Source organism: Grammomys surdaster, unplaced genomic scaffold (genome assembly GCF_004785775.1).
Source record: "Grammomys surdaster isolate TR1022 unplaced genomic scaffold, NIH_TR_1.0 126679, whole genome shotgun sequence".
Lineage (NCBI taxonomy): Eukaryota > Metazoa > Chordata > Mammalia > Rodentia > Muridae > Grammomys > Grammomys surdaster.
In genome coordinates, this window is record NW_021621467.1 from 1,992,400 (window position 1) to 2,016,001 (window position 23,602).

Consider the following 23,602-nt stretch of genomic DNA (forward strand, 5'->3'; position numbering starts at 1 on the left):
ATGGAGTGCCATCCCAGGGCTGAATCCCTAGCATCATGGAGTGCCATTCCCACCTAGACGACTTTTGCATGGGCAGAGGGAAATAAACATCAATCTTGTTGACTGCTATGACTTCAGATCTATTACACCAGTCAGGCCTATTTCCAATTAACACAATCATTTGGATGGTCAGGAAGATGAACAGTCCAGCGGGAAAAAAAAGTGACATTCATGACAGGGAAGAGACTTTTAGAAGAAGCTATTATGACATAATAACTGAAAGACAATGAGGTCTGGATTTGAGCAGTCACAACACAGAGAGGAGCTACATGTATTTTTAAAAAGCTACCAAATTCAAAAGAAGTTAAAAGGCATGAAGAGCAGGGAGTTAAGAGCGGAGGAAAACATCAGTAGAAAAGTAGGTGCCGTGGAAGGATGTTCCCAAGAAGCCGGGTTTAAACAACTGGAACACCCAAATGAGTGAAACTGCCCTCAGGGCATCAACAGCCTGGAGAAGCAGACAAATAAAACAAAACTCAGCTAAGTGCTAGGTACAAGTAGAAGTGGGCCCTGAAAGAGAATGTGAATTTACATTCTATTAAATTCTCCTTAGGATGGTCAACACGGTTGGAAACAGTGTTTATGGAAGAGACTACAGGGCAAAAATAAGTCTTTGGTGGCTCAAGTGTGTAATCCTAGCAATTAGATACTAAGGCAGAGAATTGCTAGTTCAAGTCTAGCTTGGGTTACTTATTCCCTGTCTCTTGCTTATCAACAACATCAAAGAAACTACACCTAATCTAATCTGGATTGTTTGAGTAGGGGAACACCAGGAAGCCAGAGTCTATCCATAACATATGTATATTAAGAATACAAAGGAGTATACTATATCTATCTAATTAACATGCAATAAAGCAATTTAGCATAAACAAATAACTTGGAAAAAATTTAGACTTTAGAAAGCAAGTCTTTTCTACTTACCTCCTTGGATTCCCTTTGCTGTGGCTGTTTTACCAGCATTATCAAGTCCGACCATCACAAGGGTCACCTTTCTTAAAATAATAAAAATTTAAGATCATTTTCTTTGTACATTTAGTGTGCAGGGTTTTATCCATTCAAGCAACATTTAATGAATGTATACCATAAATCAGGCAACAGTGGTTCTCAACCGTCCTGATGCTATAACCCTTTAAAACAGTTCCTCATGTTGTGATGACCCGCAACCATAAAATTATATTCATTGCTCCTTCATAACTATAATATTGGTTCCGATATGAATCATAACGTAAATCTCTGATATGCAGGATATCTGATTTGCTACCCCTGTGAGAGTGTCATTTGACTCCCTCAAAGGGGTTGCAACCCACAGGTTAAGAGCTGCTGTTCTAGAGGCTAGGAACCATGATGATGAATAATGTTTCAAAAGCCGAGTTTATGAAGATGCCATGATATTATCTTTCTATTGTCCACTAAGCAGATATTATAAAGTATATGTCTAGGTGATAAGGAAGAAACAAAGAAAAGAATGAAAAGGGAGAGGCCAACCAGTATGAAGGACTCAGCTATCTAGTGCTATCTAGTTAGTGAGACAGGAATTACTACAATTTGTCTGTCTTACAAAACACATTAAGAATTCTCTTCTCTGTATTGAGATATGCAAGGGGCATGTTGAATAAAAATCTTAAACACAACATAATAACATGCTTTCTACCTGAACTATTAACATATTTAGGAGAAAGCTTTCAATGTTACAAATATAAAACATTTGTTTTCCACAGTGTGAAAAGAACAACAAACATCTTGTTCAGTTTTACAGGTGAAGAAATATGAGCTGGGGGGGGGGAGTGATGCCCATAAAACTAAATAATTGAACATAATCACGAAATTAATCCGTTAGGCAGTCCCAGCCAGCACCTAATACTAACTTCTAGTAACTTCATAAACCTGGAGAAGGTATATTCTGTTCCTACTAACCTGGGGATTCAGCTCCCTAGTAAAGGTCTCCCCTGGCCAGGGTGATCACTGCACTATGTAACGTGTGGAACAGCCCATCACCATTGTGGATCTAGGAGTGAAATTGCTTGGAGTACAAAGAGAAGGAACTACAGCATAGCATGGCTGCCATGCTAAGACCACAGGATAGAACATAAAGTGAGAGAGATCAGAAGAATTCAGAGCTCTGGGGTGAAAACAGGGGTGAAACATTACTAATACTGCTAGCAATGTTACATTTGACTTTAAACTCTTCATGTATACATGCAGAATACATAACATATATAAATGCTCCAGACATCCTCCACTGGCCTTAGAAGGCATCCCAGGCTAGGAAAGCCTCAGGGTACTTTAAATGATCCTATAGCCATTCTTCCTAAGACACAGGGTGGATGGGGGCACCTCCTGAGTAATTCAGCAAGAACCCAGTGACTGGTGCAGTATGAGACTTGTAACAATTCCTTATACAAGGTCTGTGATAGGCTGCGCTGTGAATAGTGCAAATATAACCTTACATTTGTACTCCACACCCATGCCACATGCTGTTCCCAGCTATAGAATAACACTATTTGGTTCACTTTCGAAATCTATTGGGAGGGCCCAATCAAAGCTTCTGTCAAATAGTATTTTCTTTGATACAAAGTATAGCAGGCTAAAGTTCATAACATGTAGAAAAGCCAGCAGGGATGGGCAGCAGAGGATGATGGAAGCTGACAGGAGGTAGAGACAAAGATGAGGGCTGTGGGTCCCAATTCCTAGAAGAGTTCTAGGAATCTGCCAATCCCTAAGAGTTGAAGTTGCCAATGCTCAAAAGCTGTAACAGCAACCACTGTAAAGGCCAAAATCTAAACACTGGGGGGCCACAGTAGGGAAGGTGAGGCCTAGGACGTGATTTGGGACCTATAGCTAGCAGGTACTCTCAGCTCCTACTGCCATCTGCTGCTCAAAGCTAAGAACTACACTAGCTGTTGAGACTGTTGCTTAGGGCAAAAAATACCCTCCAATCTCAGCATCTAGGGCTATTAGTGACTGGCCTCTGAAGCCTGGAGTTCTAATCTCCTAGTTCTTAGCACTTTGAGCTATAAGTCTTTGAATCTATCATCCTAGCTCGAGTGCATGTGGCACTCAAAGGCCTATATCAAAGAGCACTGCAACCACCTGCTCAGGCATTTCAAGTAGGCCAAAAGAAAAGCAGGCATCACTTGTATTAGTAATATAGGTAGACTCATTTCTCACTGACAATGATCTTGAAGAATGCTTAAAAACAGAATTAAGATGACAGAAAAGGGTGTTCTTTACATTCTAAGTGTGGCTCTCTTGGATCTGTACCTTTATTTTTGTCCTCTCTCAAATTCTAGATGTATTCACAGTCCACAGTCCATACTCACACCCTCCCCCAAAAGCAACATACACACACACACATACACACACACACACGAACACGGAAAAGATAGAGGTGAAGGTGTCAGGCACTTGAGAAAGAGATCACAGGCTAAGCTAAGCTGGTCCATTATCAAATAATCATTGATATGATTCTATACATTAATCATGTATGTTGAGGTATTTAAGATAAACCTATTTATCAACTATCACCATAACAAACCACAAACACACATAAATAAAGTCTCCATTTTTAAGTTTTACATTTTGTGGCAAGAAAGAAAATAATATAATGAATTGAATAGGTATAAATTATGTAGTGTGTTAGAAAGTTGTTAAGTATTATGGGGGGAAAGCACTAACATAGATGATGAACATATGAACCGAGAGTGGAAGATGTAGGTTGGGGAGGTATCACACAGAGTGATTCAGGCAGGCCTCATCCAGAAGGTAAGATAAACACAAGGCCTTGAAATGGTTAGCTATACACACATCCCGCAAGACACCACAGCTGCTATAAAGACAATAGATAAAGACTGTGTGGGAAGACTACATAGTAACATTACACTGACAAAGGACAGAAAAAGGACAAGAGGTCAGGGACTTATCGGAAGTCAGATCACATAAGGCCTATAGGCCTTTAAGCAAGAACTCTGGCTCTTACATCACTAAAATAATTTATTCTACATGTTAGTTTTCCTTGCAAGCCAAGAATCTTGGTCTTTTTCTTACAGGTTCCAAACTACTGTGGCAAATAAGTAGAAGTCACAGCTACACTTGCATGAGCAAAAAAAAAAAAAAAAAAAAAAAAAAGGAACATCACCAGATCCTTTCCTAAACCAGTCACTCAAAAGGCCAGTGGGGATGTCAAAGAGCCCCATGACACATGATGAAGAAGTAGAGATGAGATTATATGTAACATATGTTATTTCTATGCATATAAAACTATACAAGCACTGTCAGCTGTGAAAAGTATGATTTTACTTTCAAGAAAGCTATGATGCACACGATATACACACATACCTGCAACTCAAACATTCACTCATAGAAAGCAAGAAAACAAGCCCACATTTTCTGATTGCTAGTATTATTTATTCTAAATAGCATAGATTCATTATCAAGGGAGAGAAACAGAAAAAAAATAAACAGAGGAATCTCAGCCCTCATAATCCTTAGAGACTAGCAAAGACACCAGGAGACTGGGATAATTTCAGTGATGTGCACACTTATAAAAGGAAACAGCAACAGGACCATGGAGAGCTGTAAGCAGAGCCTGCTCTAGAAGTCTCAGACTGCCTCACTAACGAAGACCATGAAGAGCATAGACAGGGACAGTACTTCCTAAGACTATTACTGGATTCTTCATATACTTGTGAAGGGCAACCACAACCCTCTCCCATGAGGGTTGACTGCACAGTCTCTAGCTGGTAGAATTATTAAGGAAGGCTCTCGAAACTTTGGGATATAGGGCCTAACTGGAGGAAGTAAGCTTCTGGGGATAGGTTTTTGAGTATACCATCTCTGGCCACTTCCTGACTGTGTGTGCATGTGTGCATGGGTGTGTGGGTGAGTGCATGTGTTTAAAGTCTTTTTTACTAATTTTTAGTTTTAGTTTTCCAATTAATTAATTAGTTTTTATGAGTAGTTTTGCCTGAATGTATGTATGTGTACCATAGGTATGCCTGGTGCCCTTAAAGGCCAGAAGAGATTGTCAGGTCCCCCAGAACTGAGCTATAGATGGTTGTGGTCCTCTGAGTGCAGGACTTTCTCCTCTGTAAGAGCAGCAAATGCTCTTAACTGCTCAGCCATGTCTCCAGCCACCTGACTGTTGTCTTTTCTTCCTGGTCTGTGGGTATGTGAAGAGCTGAAATTCACCCCAAACTCTCACAGCCATTACTGTTCACATGCTTGGGACCATGAAACTGTGTATAAAGCCTCTGAAATCATAAGCCAAAATAAATAATGCCCCCCATAAGTCCTTTTTAAAGATACTTGGCCATATCTATAAAAATAGAACTGTTTTGAATCAATGCAATCAAGATAACCCACCCCTGCTAAATGATCATGTTGAGATGTTCATCTCACAGGCACAGGATCTCTAGATTCCGTCAACTAGACAGTCAAAACTAACCATCACACCTATGAACAGTACTCACTGGGAGGCGGGAGAAGAATCAAACTTAGGCACTTAAGAATGCTGGGCATCCACTGAGCTACATTCGCAGGCCTGTGACCATTACTCTTACCTTATGAATCTATTCAAGATAAACAACCAAAACATCCTTCAAAAAAGAAACATTTTGGAAAATATAATACTGAGCCTGGAACGAAATAATCATCTATGGCTTTCTATTTTCACTTCAGAGTATGCTTGCAATTTTTAAGATTATGATTTAAGGTAACTTGAAGAGGCTTCCCTGACTAAATATTTAAGGTAACTGAAGGCATGGTGAATAAATAGTTAATATGGATTAAAAAGTCATAGCATGAATTAACTGAAACATTTGGTGATTTACAGAATGGGCTTAATGGTTAACAGCTATTTAAAACTCAAAGTATGTGCAACTTTTTAAAATAATAAAGGTGCACACTACTTTGTACACTAAAAAGTGCATGTTACTATAGCTTAAAGAAACATGGTAATTTATCACTGGGGACAGTTTGGTTGTGGTGTTGTATGACAAGAGAGCAATGAACAATTATCTTTTAGCCTTGTGATCACACTGATCAAACACACAGCTCTTCAAACAGGAGAAGACAGCAGATAGTACTCTTGGGCCGACAGAGTCTAGAAAAACTGCCACAGGCAATATGATCAATCATTTTGACATTTGTTCAGACAAGAGCTCAAGAAAAACATTAGGCATTATGGATACAAAACTGTCCATACAAGATTTTACCCTAGAATGCCTCTCCAGTGACAATGACTAAAACATGAATATTAATATACTGGGGCACTACGATAGCTCATCTACTTCTCTTCTAATTCTCCAAATGCTAATGTTAATTATGCCCTTAATATATTCCAGGTAACGTAGCTCAAATCATCATTTGACCCCTTGTAACTTAAAAGAGAAAGTTTGAATAATAAAATCAAATGTTTAATGAGAGAGAGAAAAACAGTGAGCCAGCCTTATAGAATGAGCAAAGGGACCTTAGACAGCCCAGAGAGAGGAGGGTAAGAGAATGTCCTTAAATCATGTTCTGCCTGGGCGAGACTGTCAAAGTGGAGAGTCCCAGGCAAGAAAGAAGGGTGAGTGTAGGAGGAGGATGTTAAAAGATTACAGACTGGAAACATTGCATGAGAAGTAATCCTAGCATTCTGTGGTTACAAAACCCAGTATTAGTGAATACATCTCAGAATAAAACTGCAATAGATAGATAGATAGATAGATAGATAGATAGATAGATAGATAGATCTCATATGTATATGTATGGATGCCAGGCATAGTGGCACACAATCATGTATCACTCGGAAGGCAGAGGTGGGTGGATCTCTGTAAGTTTACGGCCAGTCTGGTCTACACAGTGAGTTCTAGGTCAGCCAGAACTACATAGTGAGATCCTGTCTCTCAAAAAAAAAAAACAAAAAACAAAAAACAAAAAAAAAAAACAAAAAAAAAAACAAAAAAAAACCCCAGTTCATAAGATGTCAGGGGCAGGGGGTGGGGAGGGGGCATAATTTGCTTGCTACATAAGTCTGGTGACCTGAGTTAAATCCCTGACACCCACCTAAAGATGGAGAGAACTGACTCCACATTGGGGATGTCCTCTGACTGATCCCAATACACATATGCACTCTGCACCATACACCATGGTGTGTGTGTGTGTGTGTGTGTGTGTGTACGCACAGCTTGCACCCGGCTGCTCTATAGTACTATAAAGTCTAAGTATGTTTATACTATTAATACATACACAATAAGGTTCAAGGCACTCAGATAAATTGACACCAATCTGTCACATCACAGAGGCCTGCATTTAAGTCCTAATTCTGCAATTTCTACCCGGTATGACCTCGGACACATTATTGATCATAATCTTATCAGTAAAATACAATGTGAACAACAACTACACCTGTGGATAAGGCGAAAATTAAATTTGAAAGTGAAAATAGTCTGTGCATGACCATGGCACACAATAGATGCTCAGTCTGAAGCTATCCTCAAGACAGGCCTGAGCAAGAGCCAGGGAACCCCCAGCTAGACCCATATTCTTTAAGAGGGTTAAGTTGTTTCCCATGCACTTGTTGGCAGATGCTTGCTGTCATAGAAGTCTGAAACTGAAAGATCTTCACTTGGTATTTTAGTCACAGAAGTGACAGCTTAATCCATCACAACACAAGAAACAACCCAGGAAATACACAAGCGACAGGCCAGAAGACAAGGAAGGTGAGAACACTTTAAACTGGGAATGGTATGGGGGCGGGGAGAAGAGATGAGAAAAGTTTCTAGAGGAGCTAACAGGGGAACAGTATCAAATGGTGCAAAATTCTGTAACTCTCAGTGGGTCTTCAGGAGCAGTAACACACACCTGAAATCACAGTCTTAGGAAGACTGAGGCAGGAGATTTGTACAGAGGCCAGCCTAGGGTACTTGTGAGAAATTAATCTCCATAAAGAAAGAAGAAAAGAGGTACCTTAGTACTTACTACCTGGAATTAAGTACCTCAGAACTGAATGGTCTCTGTTCTCCTCATCGTTAACTAAGGCTTTGAATTAAATACCAGGTCTCCAAACTTCAAAAGTGTTTCTCTCTATCATGTATCTTCATGCTGTGCCTTGAGCAAGGGAGGTACAAGACACTGAAGGCTAATAAGAAGTTAGCTGACAGCAGTTCTCAAGGAAATATTTATTACACAGTATTATTAAAACAAGAGCAGACACTACTGTACGACAGAGTAACCAGAACCACATTTATTCTAATTATCTACTTACTTTTATAGATGCATACCAAGTTAGGTACCCAGGGACAAAGGCTCTTTTTCACAAATATAGACTGGATTTCTTTTCCCCATCCCTTTGCCCAGCATACTTACATCTTAGCTCCTGCATCTGTGGCTGGGTTTAATCCCTGCACTTGGAAGGCAGAGAAAGGTGGCTCTCTGAGTTTTCAGCTAGCCAGGCAGCAAGGTTCAGTCCAGCCAAAGCTATATAGTGAGACACTGTCTCAACCCATACTCTTTCCTCTAGAAGGCAAAAAAAAAAAAAAAAAAAAAAAACAAACAAAAAAAAAAACGAAAACAACAACAACAACAAAATGTTTATTTTTTTAAAAAATCTAACCAGGGTATTTTCTGGTTAAAAATACAGAATCAAGTTCAAGCTTGGTAGCTTCTTCCTACCATCCCCAAGCACAATGGCCATGACACCTTCTGCCCCACATGGTCAGCCCGAGCAGCTCTCTTCACAGTCTCCTCAGCTAGACCTTGTTTTCATCAACTGGACAGCACCAGGGAGGATGGTGCCAGACCAATGTCTTTAATTCACAACTCTACTTTCCGATTTCCCCTGTACTGAAGAAGCACTAAGTGAAGCTAATGAATAGCATTGAAAGTTAAGAAAGAACTATAATAGGGGTGGAGAGATGGCTCAGTGGTTAAGAGCACTGACAGCTCTTTCAGTGGTCTTGAGTTCAATTCCCAGCAACCACATGGTGGCTCACAACCATCTGTAATGAGATCTGATGCCCTCTTCTGGTGTGTCTGAAGACAGCAACAGTGTACTCATATATATAAAATAAATATATAAATCTTTTAAAAAAAAAACAAAAGAAAGAACTATATTGAACTTGAACTTAATTCACAGAAACCTTTTCATCAATAAATTGTATATTCCATGTCCAACTGACTGAAAATTAATAAAAAAAGCTTACATATTCATGGATGAAAGGTAATAAAGAGAAATATTCTAAAACTAAAGTAATTCTTAGGAAACAAAAGAAGACATCAAAAGTCTGATTATTTATTTGCTCAAGTATTTGCCTCAAGGTGAAGACTTCTGTAGTAAGACCACTAATATTTTGATGTTACTCAGTTGGTGTAGTGGCTAATATGCTCCAAAATTGAGTACATGAAGACATCTTATTTTAGAATTCCTTTTTATCTAACATATGTTAAAAATAATACTGGGGAAGGGCTGGAGAGATAGTTCAGCACTTAGGAGCATATACTAGGCTAGAGGAGCTAGATTTGATTCTCAACACCCACATCAAATGTCTTAAAACCACCTATAACTAGAGTTATGGACATGATTAGATATATTGTGTATTATGAAACTGTCAAAGAATAAATAAATCTGTCAACTTAAGATAATACTTAAACTGAAATAATCATGTAAAAGTTATTTCTAATGTTAAAAAATATTATACATATCAAAGATATAATAGTTTACTCAAAAACTTAAAGGACAAAATGTGACACACAAAAACTACATTACTGAAAATATTTTAAATTTCATGAAGCAAGTTTTAAATTTTGAAAATAAATACAAATATGCATCTTTGGTACTTTTTTGAAATCCAAAATCCCACTATTTTTATTAAACATAAACAAGAAGTAGACAGATAAAAAGAATGTCAGACATTCCAGTTTAGCAGGCAGCACACTAGATAATCCTTGCTAATCTGTATGTTAAGCTTAACTAGGATATTAAGAACTCAGCAACTTCTATAAATGGTCTAGATTTATTTACATTCATTTGGACAAAAAAAAAAAAAGTATGACTGTGGGGATCTAGTCCCTCCATGGAAACAACAACAGCATCCATGACAAAGCACATCCCAATCAGCTCTCCTGGGCACTGGTGTACAGAAGCAATGAGATGCAGTCTGTGTGCTACCTCAAGCTCATCTTTCTGGATGGGTTAGTTAGCAGCAATTTACTCAAACATTTGTCATTTGGTAAATGACAAATCTAGAATTAGGATGGGAGAGAAATGATTTTCAAATAGCAAGGACCTGTGGGAGAAGTGAAGGGAGATGAGCAGGACACACAGGATGCTTAAAGATGAGTAACCTATGTCTTTGAGATTAAAACTTCTGTGTGATACCAAACACGGATATCTGAAAATCTTGAGCAGCTGACCCAGGTACATTCTGATTTAAAATAACAATTGTTTGTTCTTTTATATAACTTTTGTTGTCAAGATGATTTTGTTAATTTAGTGTTACTTTCCTGATTTTAATGGGGCCTTTCTTGATATTAGACTCATAAGCAGCATAAGGCATATACATTTCTTCATTCACCAATAAAATGGCAAGTCTCTCTTCTTCTAAACTTGCCTGTCTCTTTTCTGCCCTGATAAGCAGGAGTTTGAGGTTGTAAAGGATGACATCTGACAAATACAAAGTAAAGGCAGGGATACCATACTTTTCTCTCACCTTTACAGGGTAACTAAAATAGGACCCAAATAGGTAGTACCTTGAAGCAAAAGCAGTCTCTAAGTCCTTACTGTTGAAAGGCAATATATCAGGGTGGGCACACACACAGAGGAAAAGCACTTACATCTAAGCTAGAAAAGGAGGAAGAAGGGCTTGGATTCCACAATGCCCTTTGAAGTCACATCCCTGGTGACCTAACCACCTTCTACTAGGCTTCATCTCTAAAATTCAACTCCCTCCTGATGCCATGTTAGGGATGACGCCTTCAGCATGTAAACCACTGTGAGGCATTCAGCCAACCACAGCCTGTAATTAACTGTGCACAAAAATTACTAAAAAGTTCTACAATGGAGTCCTAACTTTTCCACTGTATGTCCTACTAGCCCTCTGCCATGCCTGGGTATGAATCATATGAATCACCTCATGTGTTTATTCAGCATATCCATGCTACATATGCTACCCATTCATTAGTTATCCTGTAACCTTGTCAGTTAGCTGCTTTATTTTTTCAAGTCACTCTCATCTTACTTAATAGTAGCCCCAAAGTGGAAGGGCATCCATATTCATCTTATTATTACAGTACATTGCCATAATCGGCCAATTTTATTATTAATTTATTATTGTTAAGGTCTTACTATGCCAAATCTAGAAATTAAACCTTACCATTGGTGTATGTATGTGCATGTCTGTGTGTATAGTATTGTATACATATAGTTTATACAGGGTTTTGGTATTACTCAGTTTTAGACATCACTAGGGTTCTCTGAATGTACCTCTTACTAATACATGGGAATTATTTTATTAAACAGCCTTCCAGGACCAGAGCATAGAAGGGCAAAACATAACTTAGTATTCAGAATTACTCTTCATTTCTGACTTGGGTAAGAAGAAGACAAAATAAATTCACTAACATGAGACACAGGTGAATCAACAGGAACTTGTGACTGGGGAACAAGACAGGGCACAGTCTCAATCGTGGATGTGCTGAGACTGAGAGATCTGCAGAGGACAAGTCCCTCTGAACTAGGAATATAGGCAGCATGTAGCTGAAAGGCTACCACAACATCTGATTGAACATGTAGTGAGGGCATGTCACAGAAAAGAGAAGAAACCTTGGGGAAACTTTAGAAGGAAAGCAAAGATGTAAAGTAAGGTAGAGGAAGCAGGCAATAGGAAAAGAAGAAAATTCTCAAAAATTTAAAAGGTGATTTAAGCTTTGAAAGATGTTAAGAGCCCATTTCAGGCAAAAGTCAAAAAGAATCCAGCATACATAGTAGCTAGGAAGCAACTGGCATAAGAACTCTAAAATGGACAAGGCAGAATGTTATACAGAGAGTTATGGAATCCATGAGAAAGAAGGATATAGAGACAGAACCGTAGCCCAGTATGAACTGAGAATCCCAGGGTAAAGGAAAAGAAATGATATTAGTGGCTGTAAGGTTAGAGGGTTGTAGAGGGTGGTAGAGAACACTGTCCTCCTAAGGATATCCTCAGCCTAGTCTCTATGTGCACGTTTCGCTACAGGAAGGCAATTTTGGACATGATTAATGATAGCAGAGGGGTTCGCCTTTAACTGTAGAAATAGATCTGATGAACTCATGGGGTCTATATAAAAGCATTATAGCATAGTGTTGTTACTGGTTATGCTATGAGCTTTGAAGGAGGAAGAACAGGACCATGAACCAAAGAATTCAGGTAGTCTCTTGAGGTTGAAAGGGGCAATCTTAGAAAGTGGATTCTTCCCCTAGAACTTCCAGAAGGTATACAACTCGGCAGACCATTTTTAACTTTTGATCTTAGAACCTAATGGTAATAAAGTTGTGTTGTTTCAAGCTACTCCATTTACAGATGTGCTACAGCAACCACGGAAAGCTAACAAGCTGAGTTTGTTTTGGTTAGGCAAGAAAAGCCTGAAAAGTTGTTCTTAAGAAAAGAATGTAAAAGAAATTCAGAAGACTAAAGAGAAAAACAACTTCTGGTTTTCACAGCAAAGGCGACACAAGTTTATCCCACAAGCCCTATCTGTGGTATAGAGAAAGTGTAATGATTCAAGTCATTAAGAACTGTCTAAATGTAGAACTAAAGTAAGGAGATGGAATTCAGGGTATGGGCATAAGAATTAATCTTGGACTGAAACAGAAAGCTCTTTTTCAAGAGAATGGGGGAGGGGAGGCAAAGCTATATCCTGAAAAACATCAGCTATCACCAGAGGAGGATATATTAATATAGACTGTGTACCATTCAGGGTAGAGGTAGTTTGCTGAGTGATTGCTTGGTGCCATTGTGATGCAAATTCTTCATTGTCAACCTGACTGGATTTGGAATCACCTAGGAGACACACCACTAAATGTCTCTGCTAAGGTGCCCCAAGCAGATTTAACAGCTCTGAATATGGAACTATGCATTCTAAATAAGAGGGGGAAAGAGAAAAGCAGCTGAACCTCAGCACTCTCTATTTACCACTTCCTGACCCCTAAGATAAGGGAGACCCAGCTGCAGACTCCCTCCACCATGAACTCTGTTGCCTGCTTCCCTGGAATGGTGTTCTCCTAAAACTTGAGGCCAGATAAATCCCTCTTGTCTTAATTTGCTTCTGCTGGGTTTTGACAACAGCAATGAGAAAAATAACCTGCTTCAAATACTTGCACAAATTTCCTCTCTTAAGATGCTACGACAAATACATCATCAACACCATGGACATGGGAAAATGCCAAGACTTCCAGGATTCTGATTCGAATCTTATCAAACTTAAACACTACCCGAAAAAAACATAGAAGACAACACCTTAACCAAGTGGTCAAGGTTAACCTTCCCAGCAATAAAACACACTGGCACTGCCCACCCCTTAATGTGATGTGCTGTGATCATGTGCACTCTACAGCCACTGCCTACGATGAACGACATACTGTCTCTGCAGTATTCTTCTCTGAGATGCACCACCTCACTCAAATTACAAGGAACTAAACAGTAAATTGAAGAGTATTTTGCCAAGAACCACAACCTCAACCTCAAAAGTCCTAAGCAATGCTACTCAAAGGAACCTCAAAGATACCAACTCTTATAGACTAAGGAAAGTGAAAGAATCAGAGCAAATGTAGTGTGGGACCCTAGACTGGATCCTAAACACACACACAACACATGAAAAAGATGATGATATGTGGGAAAGCAGGCACACTTGCACTACAGTGTGCAGTTTAGTTAACAGTATTACAGTGATGCTGTTTTCATGGTTGTTCTAACCATCAAGAACATTAACACGAGAACTCTAGCACTGCACTGTATGGTTTCTATTGAGGCAAGTCTGTGGGTCTGTTACTATAGACAATTCAACATTGATTTACACAGCTTGAAAGCCTAGGTTCAGGTTCTAACTTGTATGGTACAGTAAGTATTCTTTGAAAACTGGCTGGGTTCCTGGACCTCATTACTAATCCATAATAATGGGTCTCAGCCTCCTGCCTGGTACATATCAAGCAAATCTAACACACTCAGTGGACTGTGGGTTATCAGTAAACAAATGAAGAAATGGGCTTGATGAAAGAACTTTTAGCAAAGAGTATAGACTCTATTATTCTGCATATTCTGAATATTAATAATCATTATGCTTCTCATATTTGCAAATATAATTTTAGAATTGTATAAAGAATCTCAACATCAAGTAGCATATCTAAAACTTAAAAAACTAAAAAGAAAACATAAGCATAATATAAACAATTTCTCACCAATTATTGTAAACCAGTTCACTTGCTTTCCTTTATTCCAAAAAAAAGTAAATAGAACTCATGCTAAGATTATTTATGTAAGCATAGTTATTGGTAACAGATGAACAAATTATAGTTAATATTTGGTAAGCATCTCTTCAGCCACCCTTATGAATCAGGCATTAGGCAATAGCACTGAAGTTAGCCATAATCTAAGTTCGTTTTAAATGGCTATAGAGCTAGCTGATGCTATTCACAGTTGAGAGCTATATTAAGATACAATCTAAAGTAGCATGAGATAACAGAAAGATAATGCACTACAAAAAAAGAGCACTACAAAACCTCCCAAGGTCCCATGCATCTCCTCACTCACAGCACCCAAATTTAGGTAGCACAGACCCAAGTGCTGCTTATTAAGACAATCTGCCTGACTTGTAAGGCTGGATCTTAATGATGTTTTGCTAGCAAAATCCAGTTATCTCTTGTACTTAAAATTCAATACTTCTTCCCCTCTAGTAATGGTTTGTTCTTTAAACAAAGCTCAAAGACAAATGATGAATTTAAAACATCTGATTATACTCATGCTCCAATACTCTCCTACAAAAATCATTCTTGAAAAGTAAGCAGAGGAAAGTATGAATGGGAAAATATTATGGTTTTCACATCTGAATAGAAGCTATAAAATCAGCCACTAACGCCAATCACTCAGCACACACAGTGCGGAACACACCTTCCATTCTTACAGGTGATTCTATTGCCTACACTTAAAACATTCAAAGCCAGAGTCAATTTTGTGGGGTGGGGAGGATGGGAGAATCCAAATTTTGCTTAAAGCACATTTCTTTTCCAAATATAGATATATATATTTCCTATAAATATGTGAAGTGTTGCTCTTCGGGTGCATTCTTTAAAGAAATACTCATCTTTATGACACATATCTGTGAAGCTTGGGGTTTTTAAAAAAATACTTTGCTAGATTTTGCCTATGGTCCAATTCTAAGGCATAAGTAGGAAAAGTCAGTAGTTATAAAGAGAAACACACTCTACAGTTTGGACTCCTATTTTTCAGAAGCATCAATTTCCCTGACTCCATCCTAGCACAGCACAGTGCCTGGTATATGTTTCTTGACAGTATTTTTGAATAAACCACCAAGTAATATGCACTGAGTATGCACACATGTACTGATGCAAAAACGAAACATGAAGCAGGAGACCTTTCAATTAGAAGGTGATACTAGGCCGGGCAGTGGTGGTGCATGCCTTTAGTCCCAGCACTTGGGAGGCAGAGGCAGGCGGATTTCTGAGTTCGAGGCCAGCCTGGTCTACAGAGTGAGTTCCAGGACAGCCAGGGCTATACAGAGAAACACTGTCTCGAAAAACCAAAAAAAAAAAAAAAAAAAAAAAGAAGAAGAAGGAAGGTGATACTAGAATGTACCTGAAAACTACAGCTAAATTAGAGCTAAGAAAACACTAACTTTCACATTCCAATTGAATTCAACACTTTTTAGGCACAGATATTATCCTCATTAATAAATACGGAAGATGGGCCAAATGTGATTGAATCATATAATCAATAAGGAATAGAGCCAAAAAGCCAAACAAAATAGAGTGCGATTGTGTACTCAGATGTGTACTAGAGAGATGAGATGGAGAAAGCAACAACGGGATGTGTGTTTATTAGGAAAACTCTACTTCACACCTCTCTTAAGAAACTTCTCCACTACAAAAGGCTTTGAAGAAAACTACAATGGATAATTATCTCCCTCCCTCCCGTCTCCTCACAGACACGCTCACACACGCATCTTTCTAAGAAATGTAAAGCAATTCAAAATACATGTATAAGCTTTAGATCAAAACTTAGTCAAGCAGACATGAGAGGGGCTAGAAGTCTTGAACTCTCGCTCCAGGGATGGTCCCATCCGGAAGGGCGGTATCCCCCAGACCTGGCCGACTCCTCCCACGCCTTGGGAAAGGTGGCGCCCGGCCTGGCCCAGGGGCGCGGTCGTCCGCATCCCTCAAGGCAGCGGGCCCGCGCCCTAGCCTACCTGACAGGTTCCCGCCACCGCTTGAACAAGTTGCAGCAGTTGGCCATCAGACTGAACATCCCAGGTCTCTCCTCCCGCCACCTCCCATCCGCGCCTCGGGAGGGGATGGGCCCCGAGCTCCCCGGCCCGGCTCAGGGACCCCACGTCCTCAGGCTCCCCAAAGATGGACTAGACAGAGGGTAAGCCGGGAGGGCGGTGGCCGGGACCGATCGCTGGGTCCGGCCCCTAGCCGCGTCCGCCCGCCGCCCCGGACAGCCCGAACCCAGGCTCAGGAACACCGGAGCGGCGTTAGTGGGACTCCAGAGAAAACCCCCGCGTCTACGTGCTGACGTTCCCGAAGCTCGGAAGACCCGCCCTCGGAACCGCCCACCACACGCTTCTCCAATCAGCTTCAACTGAAGACCTACGTCCGGGGCTTCTGAGCGGCAGACGACTCCTTGCTCCCCGCCCCCTGTCAAAGGGAGTAAAGAGGAAGTGGGCGTGGTCTAGAGGAACTAGGCGGAGCTCGCGGAAGATGGCTCTAGTAACTTGGCAACCGGAGCGTCTGTAGCTAAATCCTTGGTTCCTGGAGAGATCTCACACAAGCCCTATTTATACTCAATCAAAATTCATTGTCTGTCAACCTTTCTGTATCCTATTCATCTCCAGTACCTTAGATGAGACCTAAAAACCTCTGACAGTCTGCGTGTTTTGTTTTGTTTTGTTTTGTTTTGTTTTGTTCTGTTTTGTTGTGCAGTAGAGATGGTGATCCTCTGGGGCTCAGGCCAATTTAGGCTGAAGAACTCACGAATAATACACTGAGACAATTATAAATTAAAGACAAACTGGAAAAACTCGTTTGCTAAGTTGTCTCAACAGTTCAAATGAGAATGCTATTTTAATCTGATGGCTATTATGTAAAAAATGTGAATGGTAATTATATTTTTTGTAAGAAGGTGTTACGATTACAAAAGAAATATGTGTTTGTGGACAAACGTGCAAACAGAAAAGGAACAAAATAACATTGTACACTTGCCACTCAAAGATAAGATGGAGTGTTACTTTAATGTATGTTTTTCTGGGACTTTCAGCTATGTAAAATCATGGTCATTTCATTTTTGAAAAGACTGTGTTTTGCAATGCTTTATTTTTAAAGAAGTATTTTATGACTACTTTATAATACATTTATTGAGGGAAAATGGCAAACACCTTCCCAAAAATTCTCGCAATAACATTTAAAGCCACTTTTATCCATTCAATTTCTGACTAAAAGGTAGATAGAGATAGATGATTGATAGATAGATGATAGGTAGATAAATGATAGATAGATGACAGATAGATGATAGATAGATAGATAGATAGATAGATAGATGGATAGATAGATGACAGATAGATGATAGATAGATAGATAGATAGATAGATAGATAGATAGATAGATGAAAAAGACACTTGGAATCATAGCAGAATTAAAGACAGCACTAGAAAATTACAGTATTTAAGGAAAATGATAGTTTAGGACTAAGATAGATTTGAGTTTTAAAGCAGTTCTGTTTTAATTCGTGAGCTTGCTGACTCTGAATCTCTGTAGCCCTTCTGTAAAATGGAAATGAAAAATTACCCTTTCACAAGATTACTGAGATAGTGAGAGAGATAAAGCTCAAGGGAATTTCTGATAAGCAACTGCAGATTTTAAAATTACTGTCCCTTGTCTCACAAGCCTTTATGTTACACCAGAGCCACCTACTCCTAATCCATGGAGTGGGATGGAAAGCCAGCAATGAATAAGGAAAAGGGTCTCCCCGTCAGTCAGTTTAACAAGGCTGCTGCTCAGTGTTCACATCCATGCTCTGTAACTTGTGGTTGAACAGTTTTACAAAAGCACTACTGTGGATGTCCACCCTTTCATCCAGTCTATGACTGAGTGTCTGTCCCATCAAACCATGCCAAACAAAATTAGATGAAACTTATCTCTTGCTGATTCTTCTGTGTCTCTACCTCTCCTTACTTTCTCTCCTTTTTAAAAAGGCATTTAAATAAAGGTTTTATTTAAGCACAAATAAAGGATTCACATGAGCCATATATTTATTTTCTTTGCGGCACAGCCTGGCATTGGGATTGATGACTCTAATGGTCACCTGTGATGCTCTTTCAATGATTTTTTTTAATTATTTGAAAAAAATGTGAGTGATTTGAACACAGTAAGATTTTTTGCACATCAGTATTTCCTGCTCCTTGACATTGTAGTCCCGTGAGTTTAACAAGATGCTGGGCTGTAAATATTTGTTTTGCTTGCTGCTCCTATAACTGGTGTTGGGTATCAGGATCTGGCCCTTGAATCTTCTCCATACTCTGGTGTGGATACCTCTGGGTTTCCACCAGTTGAGCCTAATTTTGGCAATTCTATCCAAATAGTGGAGGATGAACTTTTTCCCTCTTGTTGACAACTTTGAGGTTCACCAGAAGCCACAGAGAAGCCCCAGTGCCACACAAGAGATGGCACATAATGTGGTGGAGGAAGCAACTCTTTTACAGCTCTTAACACATTTCATGCAGTTAATGCTTCTGAAACCATTTCCCTGTCCTGTCCTATGTTTTCACGGTCGTATACTATTCCATTTTCTCTCCCTGACCATTCTTCCTATGTTTTCTAAGAGCTGACCCTAACCTTCTGCTTTCAAAACAAACAAAAACAAAACAAAACCATACTCTCTTACAAAACTTAATTGTCTCTTCTATGCCTAAAGACACTTGCTATATGTGTGTTCCTTTAGCATTTCAAGAACCATATTTGATACTATTAGTTTCAAAAATGTGCTCAACACTAGCTCCAGTTCATACTTATTGAACAGGATTCTCAGTTTTCCAGTGCCTTAAGTTGTTTGATGGATAAGGAAATACTAATCACTTCTAGTTCCCTTCTCTTTATAGACACACAGAAACAGCTAGGCATACCTTTATAGAATCAAGCACACCTTGGTAACTACCTGTGTCTACTTGAATGTGAATAGAATGTCAACATTGCATGAAAGCATGTAACAGCCCCAGCAGTGGGTGCTGTTCTTCCTTTCTTTGCAATTAGTTGTAAGAGTCTGTTAGCATGCCAACATCTGGAGGACCTCTACCTGGAAAGTCATGCAGACTCAGATTTTCTGTAACCAAGAAATAAATCACTGTAGTTTGGTGACTGTTTTACCAAAGTGAATGAACAAAATAGTCTTGCTGCTATCATCCTAAATAAGACTCAGATGCTGAGTGCCAAAATCTTAGCACTCAGGAAGCAGAAGCAAGCTGATGAGCTCTGTGAATCTGAGGTCAGCTTTGTCTACATAAAGATTTAGAGCATCCAGGACTGCTTAGGAAGATCTCATCAAAAAAGAAAAAAATTAGGAAAGAAAGAAAAGGGGTCTGGTGGTGAGGCTAGAACTCAGTGGTAAAACATTTTCCTAGTATGTGTGTATCAAAGAGTTCAGTTTTTTAACACTGCAAATAAGCAAGCCAAAATACTACCAAAAAAGCTATAGTCACCTCATGAACTCCTTTGATACTACCAGAAACATTCCTTGCTCAAATTGTTCATTTGACTATCTATGGACTGCACAAGTGTTCTAAACACTGGAAACAAGTCAGTGAATCGAACATTAAAAAAAAAAAACCTGCCTGCCTTCATAAAGTTTATTGTTCAGAAAGTTAGTACATAGACATCATGGTTAATGAATGCATTAGTAACTTTATTAGTAAAAGATAATACAAGGAAATGTATTACTTGGTATGACAACAGGATTAGATAGTGAGCTGAAGTTTGGAAAAGTTTTGTTTGTATATATAGAAGTATACTCAACTCACATTTTAGCTGCATCCTAGCCATCAAAGTGTTGACACTTGGCTGAAACCAGAAGTTGATATTCATTGAAACTGGAGTGAACTTACAAGTTTAAAACCCCAATAGTTCATCAAAGATGTAGTCTCCAATTGCTTTATGGAGCACTTCAGATATCATTCAAAGATTAACGTTACAGTGATGGAGGCTGTTATTCCACATTTACTCTGACACTGCCGTGTAATTCTGAAACTAAGAAGGTCATCCCCTTCAAGCAAAGAAATTGGAAGAGGTTTCTTTTTCTATTTCCAGCAAATGCCTCTGCTTCTTTAACGTTCCCTTCTACAACCTCTCTGTTGTTGTCGTCTGTATTGGAGATGATATTGTACAACACGCTGTTGATTTTTAATTTAGAAACTTTCCTCTCTGTGAGAAATTTTGAAACTCAAAGTTGACAATATCCTTAAAAATTGTCCTCATACAATGAAGAGATTTCCAAATGGAGCTCTTCATTGAAGACCTGTGGCATACATGCATTTATACACTGAAGATTAATTATAGTACTTAAAGCTTCTTTTGTTTAATATAATCCGAACAATTCTAAGGGATTAGATTTATCGAAAAAGGAAGATAATTTATTTTTTAATTCTATTTATTTTACATCCTAACTTTTTTCCCCTTCCCCTCCCCAGTCACTACCCACCCACTCACCCTGTACTACCCACTCTTCCATTTCTCTTCAGAAAAGGGCTAGCCTCAAGGGCCGTGGCACAGCAAGTTGCAGAAAGACTAAGCACCTCCTTGTTTGTTGAGGCTAGACAAAACAATCCAGTAGGTCGAAAGGGTCCCAGAAGCAGGTAACAGAGGCAGAGACAGCCCCTGCTCGCACTTTAGGAGTCCCACATGAAGACCAAGCTACACAACTGTAACATATGTGCAGAGGGCCTACGTCTGTCCCATGCATGTTCTCCGTTTGGCAGCTCAGTGTCTGTGAGCCCTTATGGACCCAGGTTCTGATTCGGTGGGTTTCCTTGTGGTGGCAGTGACCCCTCTGACTCTTAGAAACAGTCTTCCCCTTCTAAGGAAGAGAGTTTCTTTTAAAGAAAGGGGTTGAATGAATGCTGGATAGTTCTTATTCTAGTAGACGGAAGGATTTAGAACACAGTAGAGCAACATCTACTACTTTGATGTACATATGTATATTTCAGTTGAAGAACGTTATTTGAAAATGTGGAGAGGTTAGTGCTACCATCTTCATAATCATGGCAGTGTTGCCTGCATTTCTAGCTGGCCTTGTGGAAAGATGAAGGGGCCATGACAGAAGCCAGAAGGCATAGCATATGATACTGTGGGCCTGGGTTTCACCCACACAGAGTGGAGCCGTAGGTGTTGATCCAAAGGTACTCAAGGTGTAGTGATGTATGACATGTATGGCTGCAACCCAAGCTTGAAGATGTTTTCAGTGAGTGCTGGTGGTATTTGGGACACTTTAAACCAAAGTGAATCAAATCCAGCAGAAATAGTGGGCTCTTAGTTCTCCATCAACTGTCTCAATTAAAGTATGAGCTCCCTGGTTTGGAAATGAAATTATGTCAGTCAGCTTTCTGTCCTAGTAGGGAAGAAAAAAGGATAAGTGTCAATGAAGCAAATGTATATATGGCTCTAGTTGTTTCTACAATGTAGCCCTTGGCTGATGATGGCACAATACACAGTGGTAATGTCTGTATTGGAAGAAAAGGGTTAAGTGGCTGATTAACTTATAGTTACTGGTTACTTGGCTACTAAGGAGACACACACACACACACACACACACACAGAGAGAGAGAGAGAGAGAGAGAGAGAGAGAGAGAGAGAGAGAGACTCTCAGAGACCTTCCATTAGGTTCCAAATCCTGATGTTCTTACCTCTAGTACTGCCACAGGCTTAACACAGGAACCTTTGAGAAACAGCTAAGATTGGAACTTTAGGAACTGGAAAGATGGCTTAGTGTTTGCACAGTTGTTTTTCCAGAGGACCTGGGTTTGGTTGCCAGTACTCACACAGTGATTCAAAACATCTGTAACTCCAGGTCCAGGGGACCTCAGCTGGCTTCCTATGGCCCATCCACATCCACATATCCACAGGCAAAGCTCACATGCATTAAAATAGATAAATTTTTTAAAGTAATTTTTTAAAAAGATCGAAACTACAACAGAAATTTATACTCATAGAACTTTGTTTTGATTAGTAAAATTTCTATCATACTAGAAAGAGCAAGCCCGGGACAACTTTTGTTGCCCCAGAGACAATAAGGCAAACAACCCCTTTTGATCACATATTTCTATTCCTTGTCTCCTTTTGACTTTTCATCTCCTCACATTCAACATCTCTGCTGTAAACCTCAAACTCCTTTTGCTCAGTTTACGGTGCTATATGTCTTAGTTATCTGCCACCTCCTTGAATCTCACAATTTTGTGAAATTCCTCTGTATATGTATGAGATTAAATATTATTTTCTCCTCTTAGCCTATCAAACATTAATTTAGCAAGGCACAGAGCATGGAAGGGTATAGTACAAGAGTTTTCCTTCCTCCTACTCAATGAATGAAAATTCCCCTAACACACTTTATCAGAAAAAATACTGACTCCCGTCTTAGTCCTCTTGCATCTGGCTGGATCACAAAAATCATTTGTGGATCATTTTAAGAAAGAAAGAAAGAAAGAAAGAAAGAAAGAAAGAAAGAAAGAAAGAAAGAAAGAGAGAGAGAAAGGAAAAGTGATTCCTAAAATATGATTCTGCCTAGTAAGTTTCATTCACACACATGAAAAAAATCAATCAGTGTTTTAACTAGGCAAAAAATGATTAATACTATATGTGCGTCGAGTGCTCCTAGTTGACATGGACTTATTGTTTCATATAGAATCTATAGAGTCTCATATCAACACTATGAAAACCTCTTATCTCTGTTACAGATGATATGACTAGGGCTTAAAAGGGTAAGCGCTTTTCTTAAAGTTATACAACAGTGTTAAGAGCAAGTACTAATGTTTTCAACCCAGGCAGTTTAGTTTCCAGTAGCAGGGAAAAACTGATTTACACATGTATGCCTGACAAAACCTGAAAGGGTATATTACTAACACCAAAACAAGCTGTTCAGAGGAAATACACTGTGGATGATCAAACCATTCAATTTTCTTTTCTCCCATTAATTCTGTTTTGAACACTCTTCTTTTTTTTTTTTTTTTTTGGTTTTTCGAGACAGGGTTTCTCTTTATAGTCCGGGCTGTCCTGGAACTCACTCTGTAGACCAGGCTGGCCTCGAACTCAGAAATCCGCCTGCCTCTGCCTCCCAAG

General features: G+C 39.3%; 1 protein-coding gene across 3 annotated transcripts in view; it reads right to left on the bottom strand.

The window, feature by feature from the left end:
* Arl13b (ADP ribosylation factor like GTPase 13B) overlaps positions 1–16,825 on the bottom strand; it is a 56,153-nt gene extending 39,328 nt beyond the window's left edge. Inside the window, exons 1-2 of one of the 3 annotated variants that reach the window (XM_028761160.1) lie at positions 16,474–16,825; positions 961–1,031 (exon numbers count right to left, since the gene is read on the bottom strand). In XM_028761160.1, the coding sequence (XP_028616993.1) occupies positions 961–1,031; positions 16,474–16,532 (130 nt within the window). In that variant the 5' untranslated portion in view covers positions 16,533–16,825. The remainder of the gene's footprint in view (positions 1–960; positions 1,032–16,473) is intronic. The other 2 variants (XM_028761161.1, XM_028761162.1) reach the window with 2 other exon arrangements.
* Between the last annotated feature and the right edge of the window lie 6,777 nt (positions 16,826–23,602).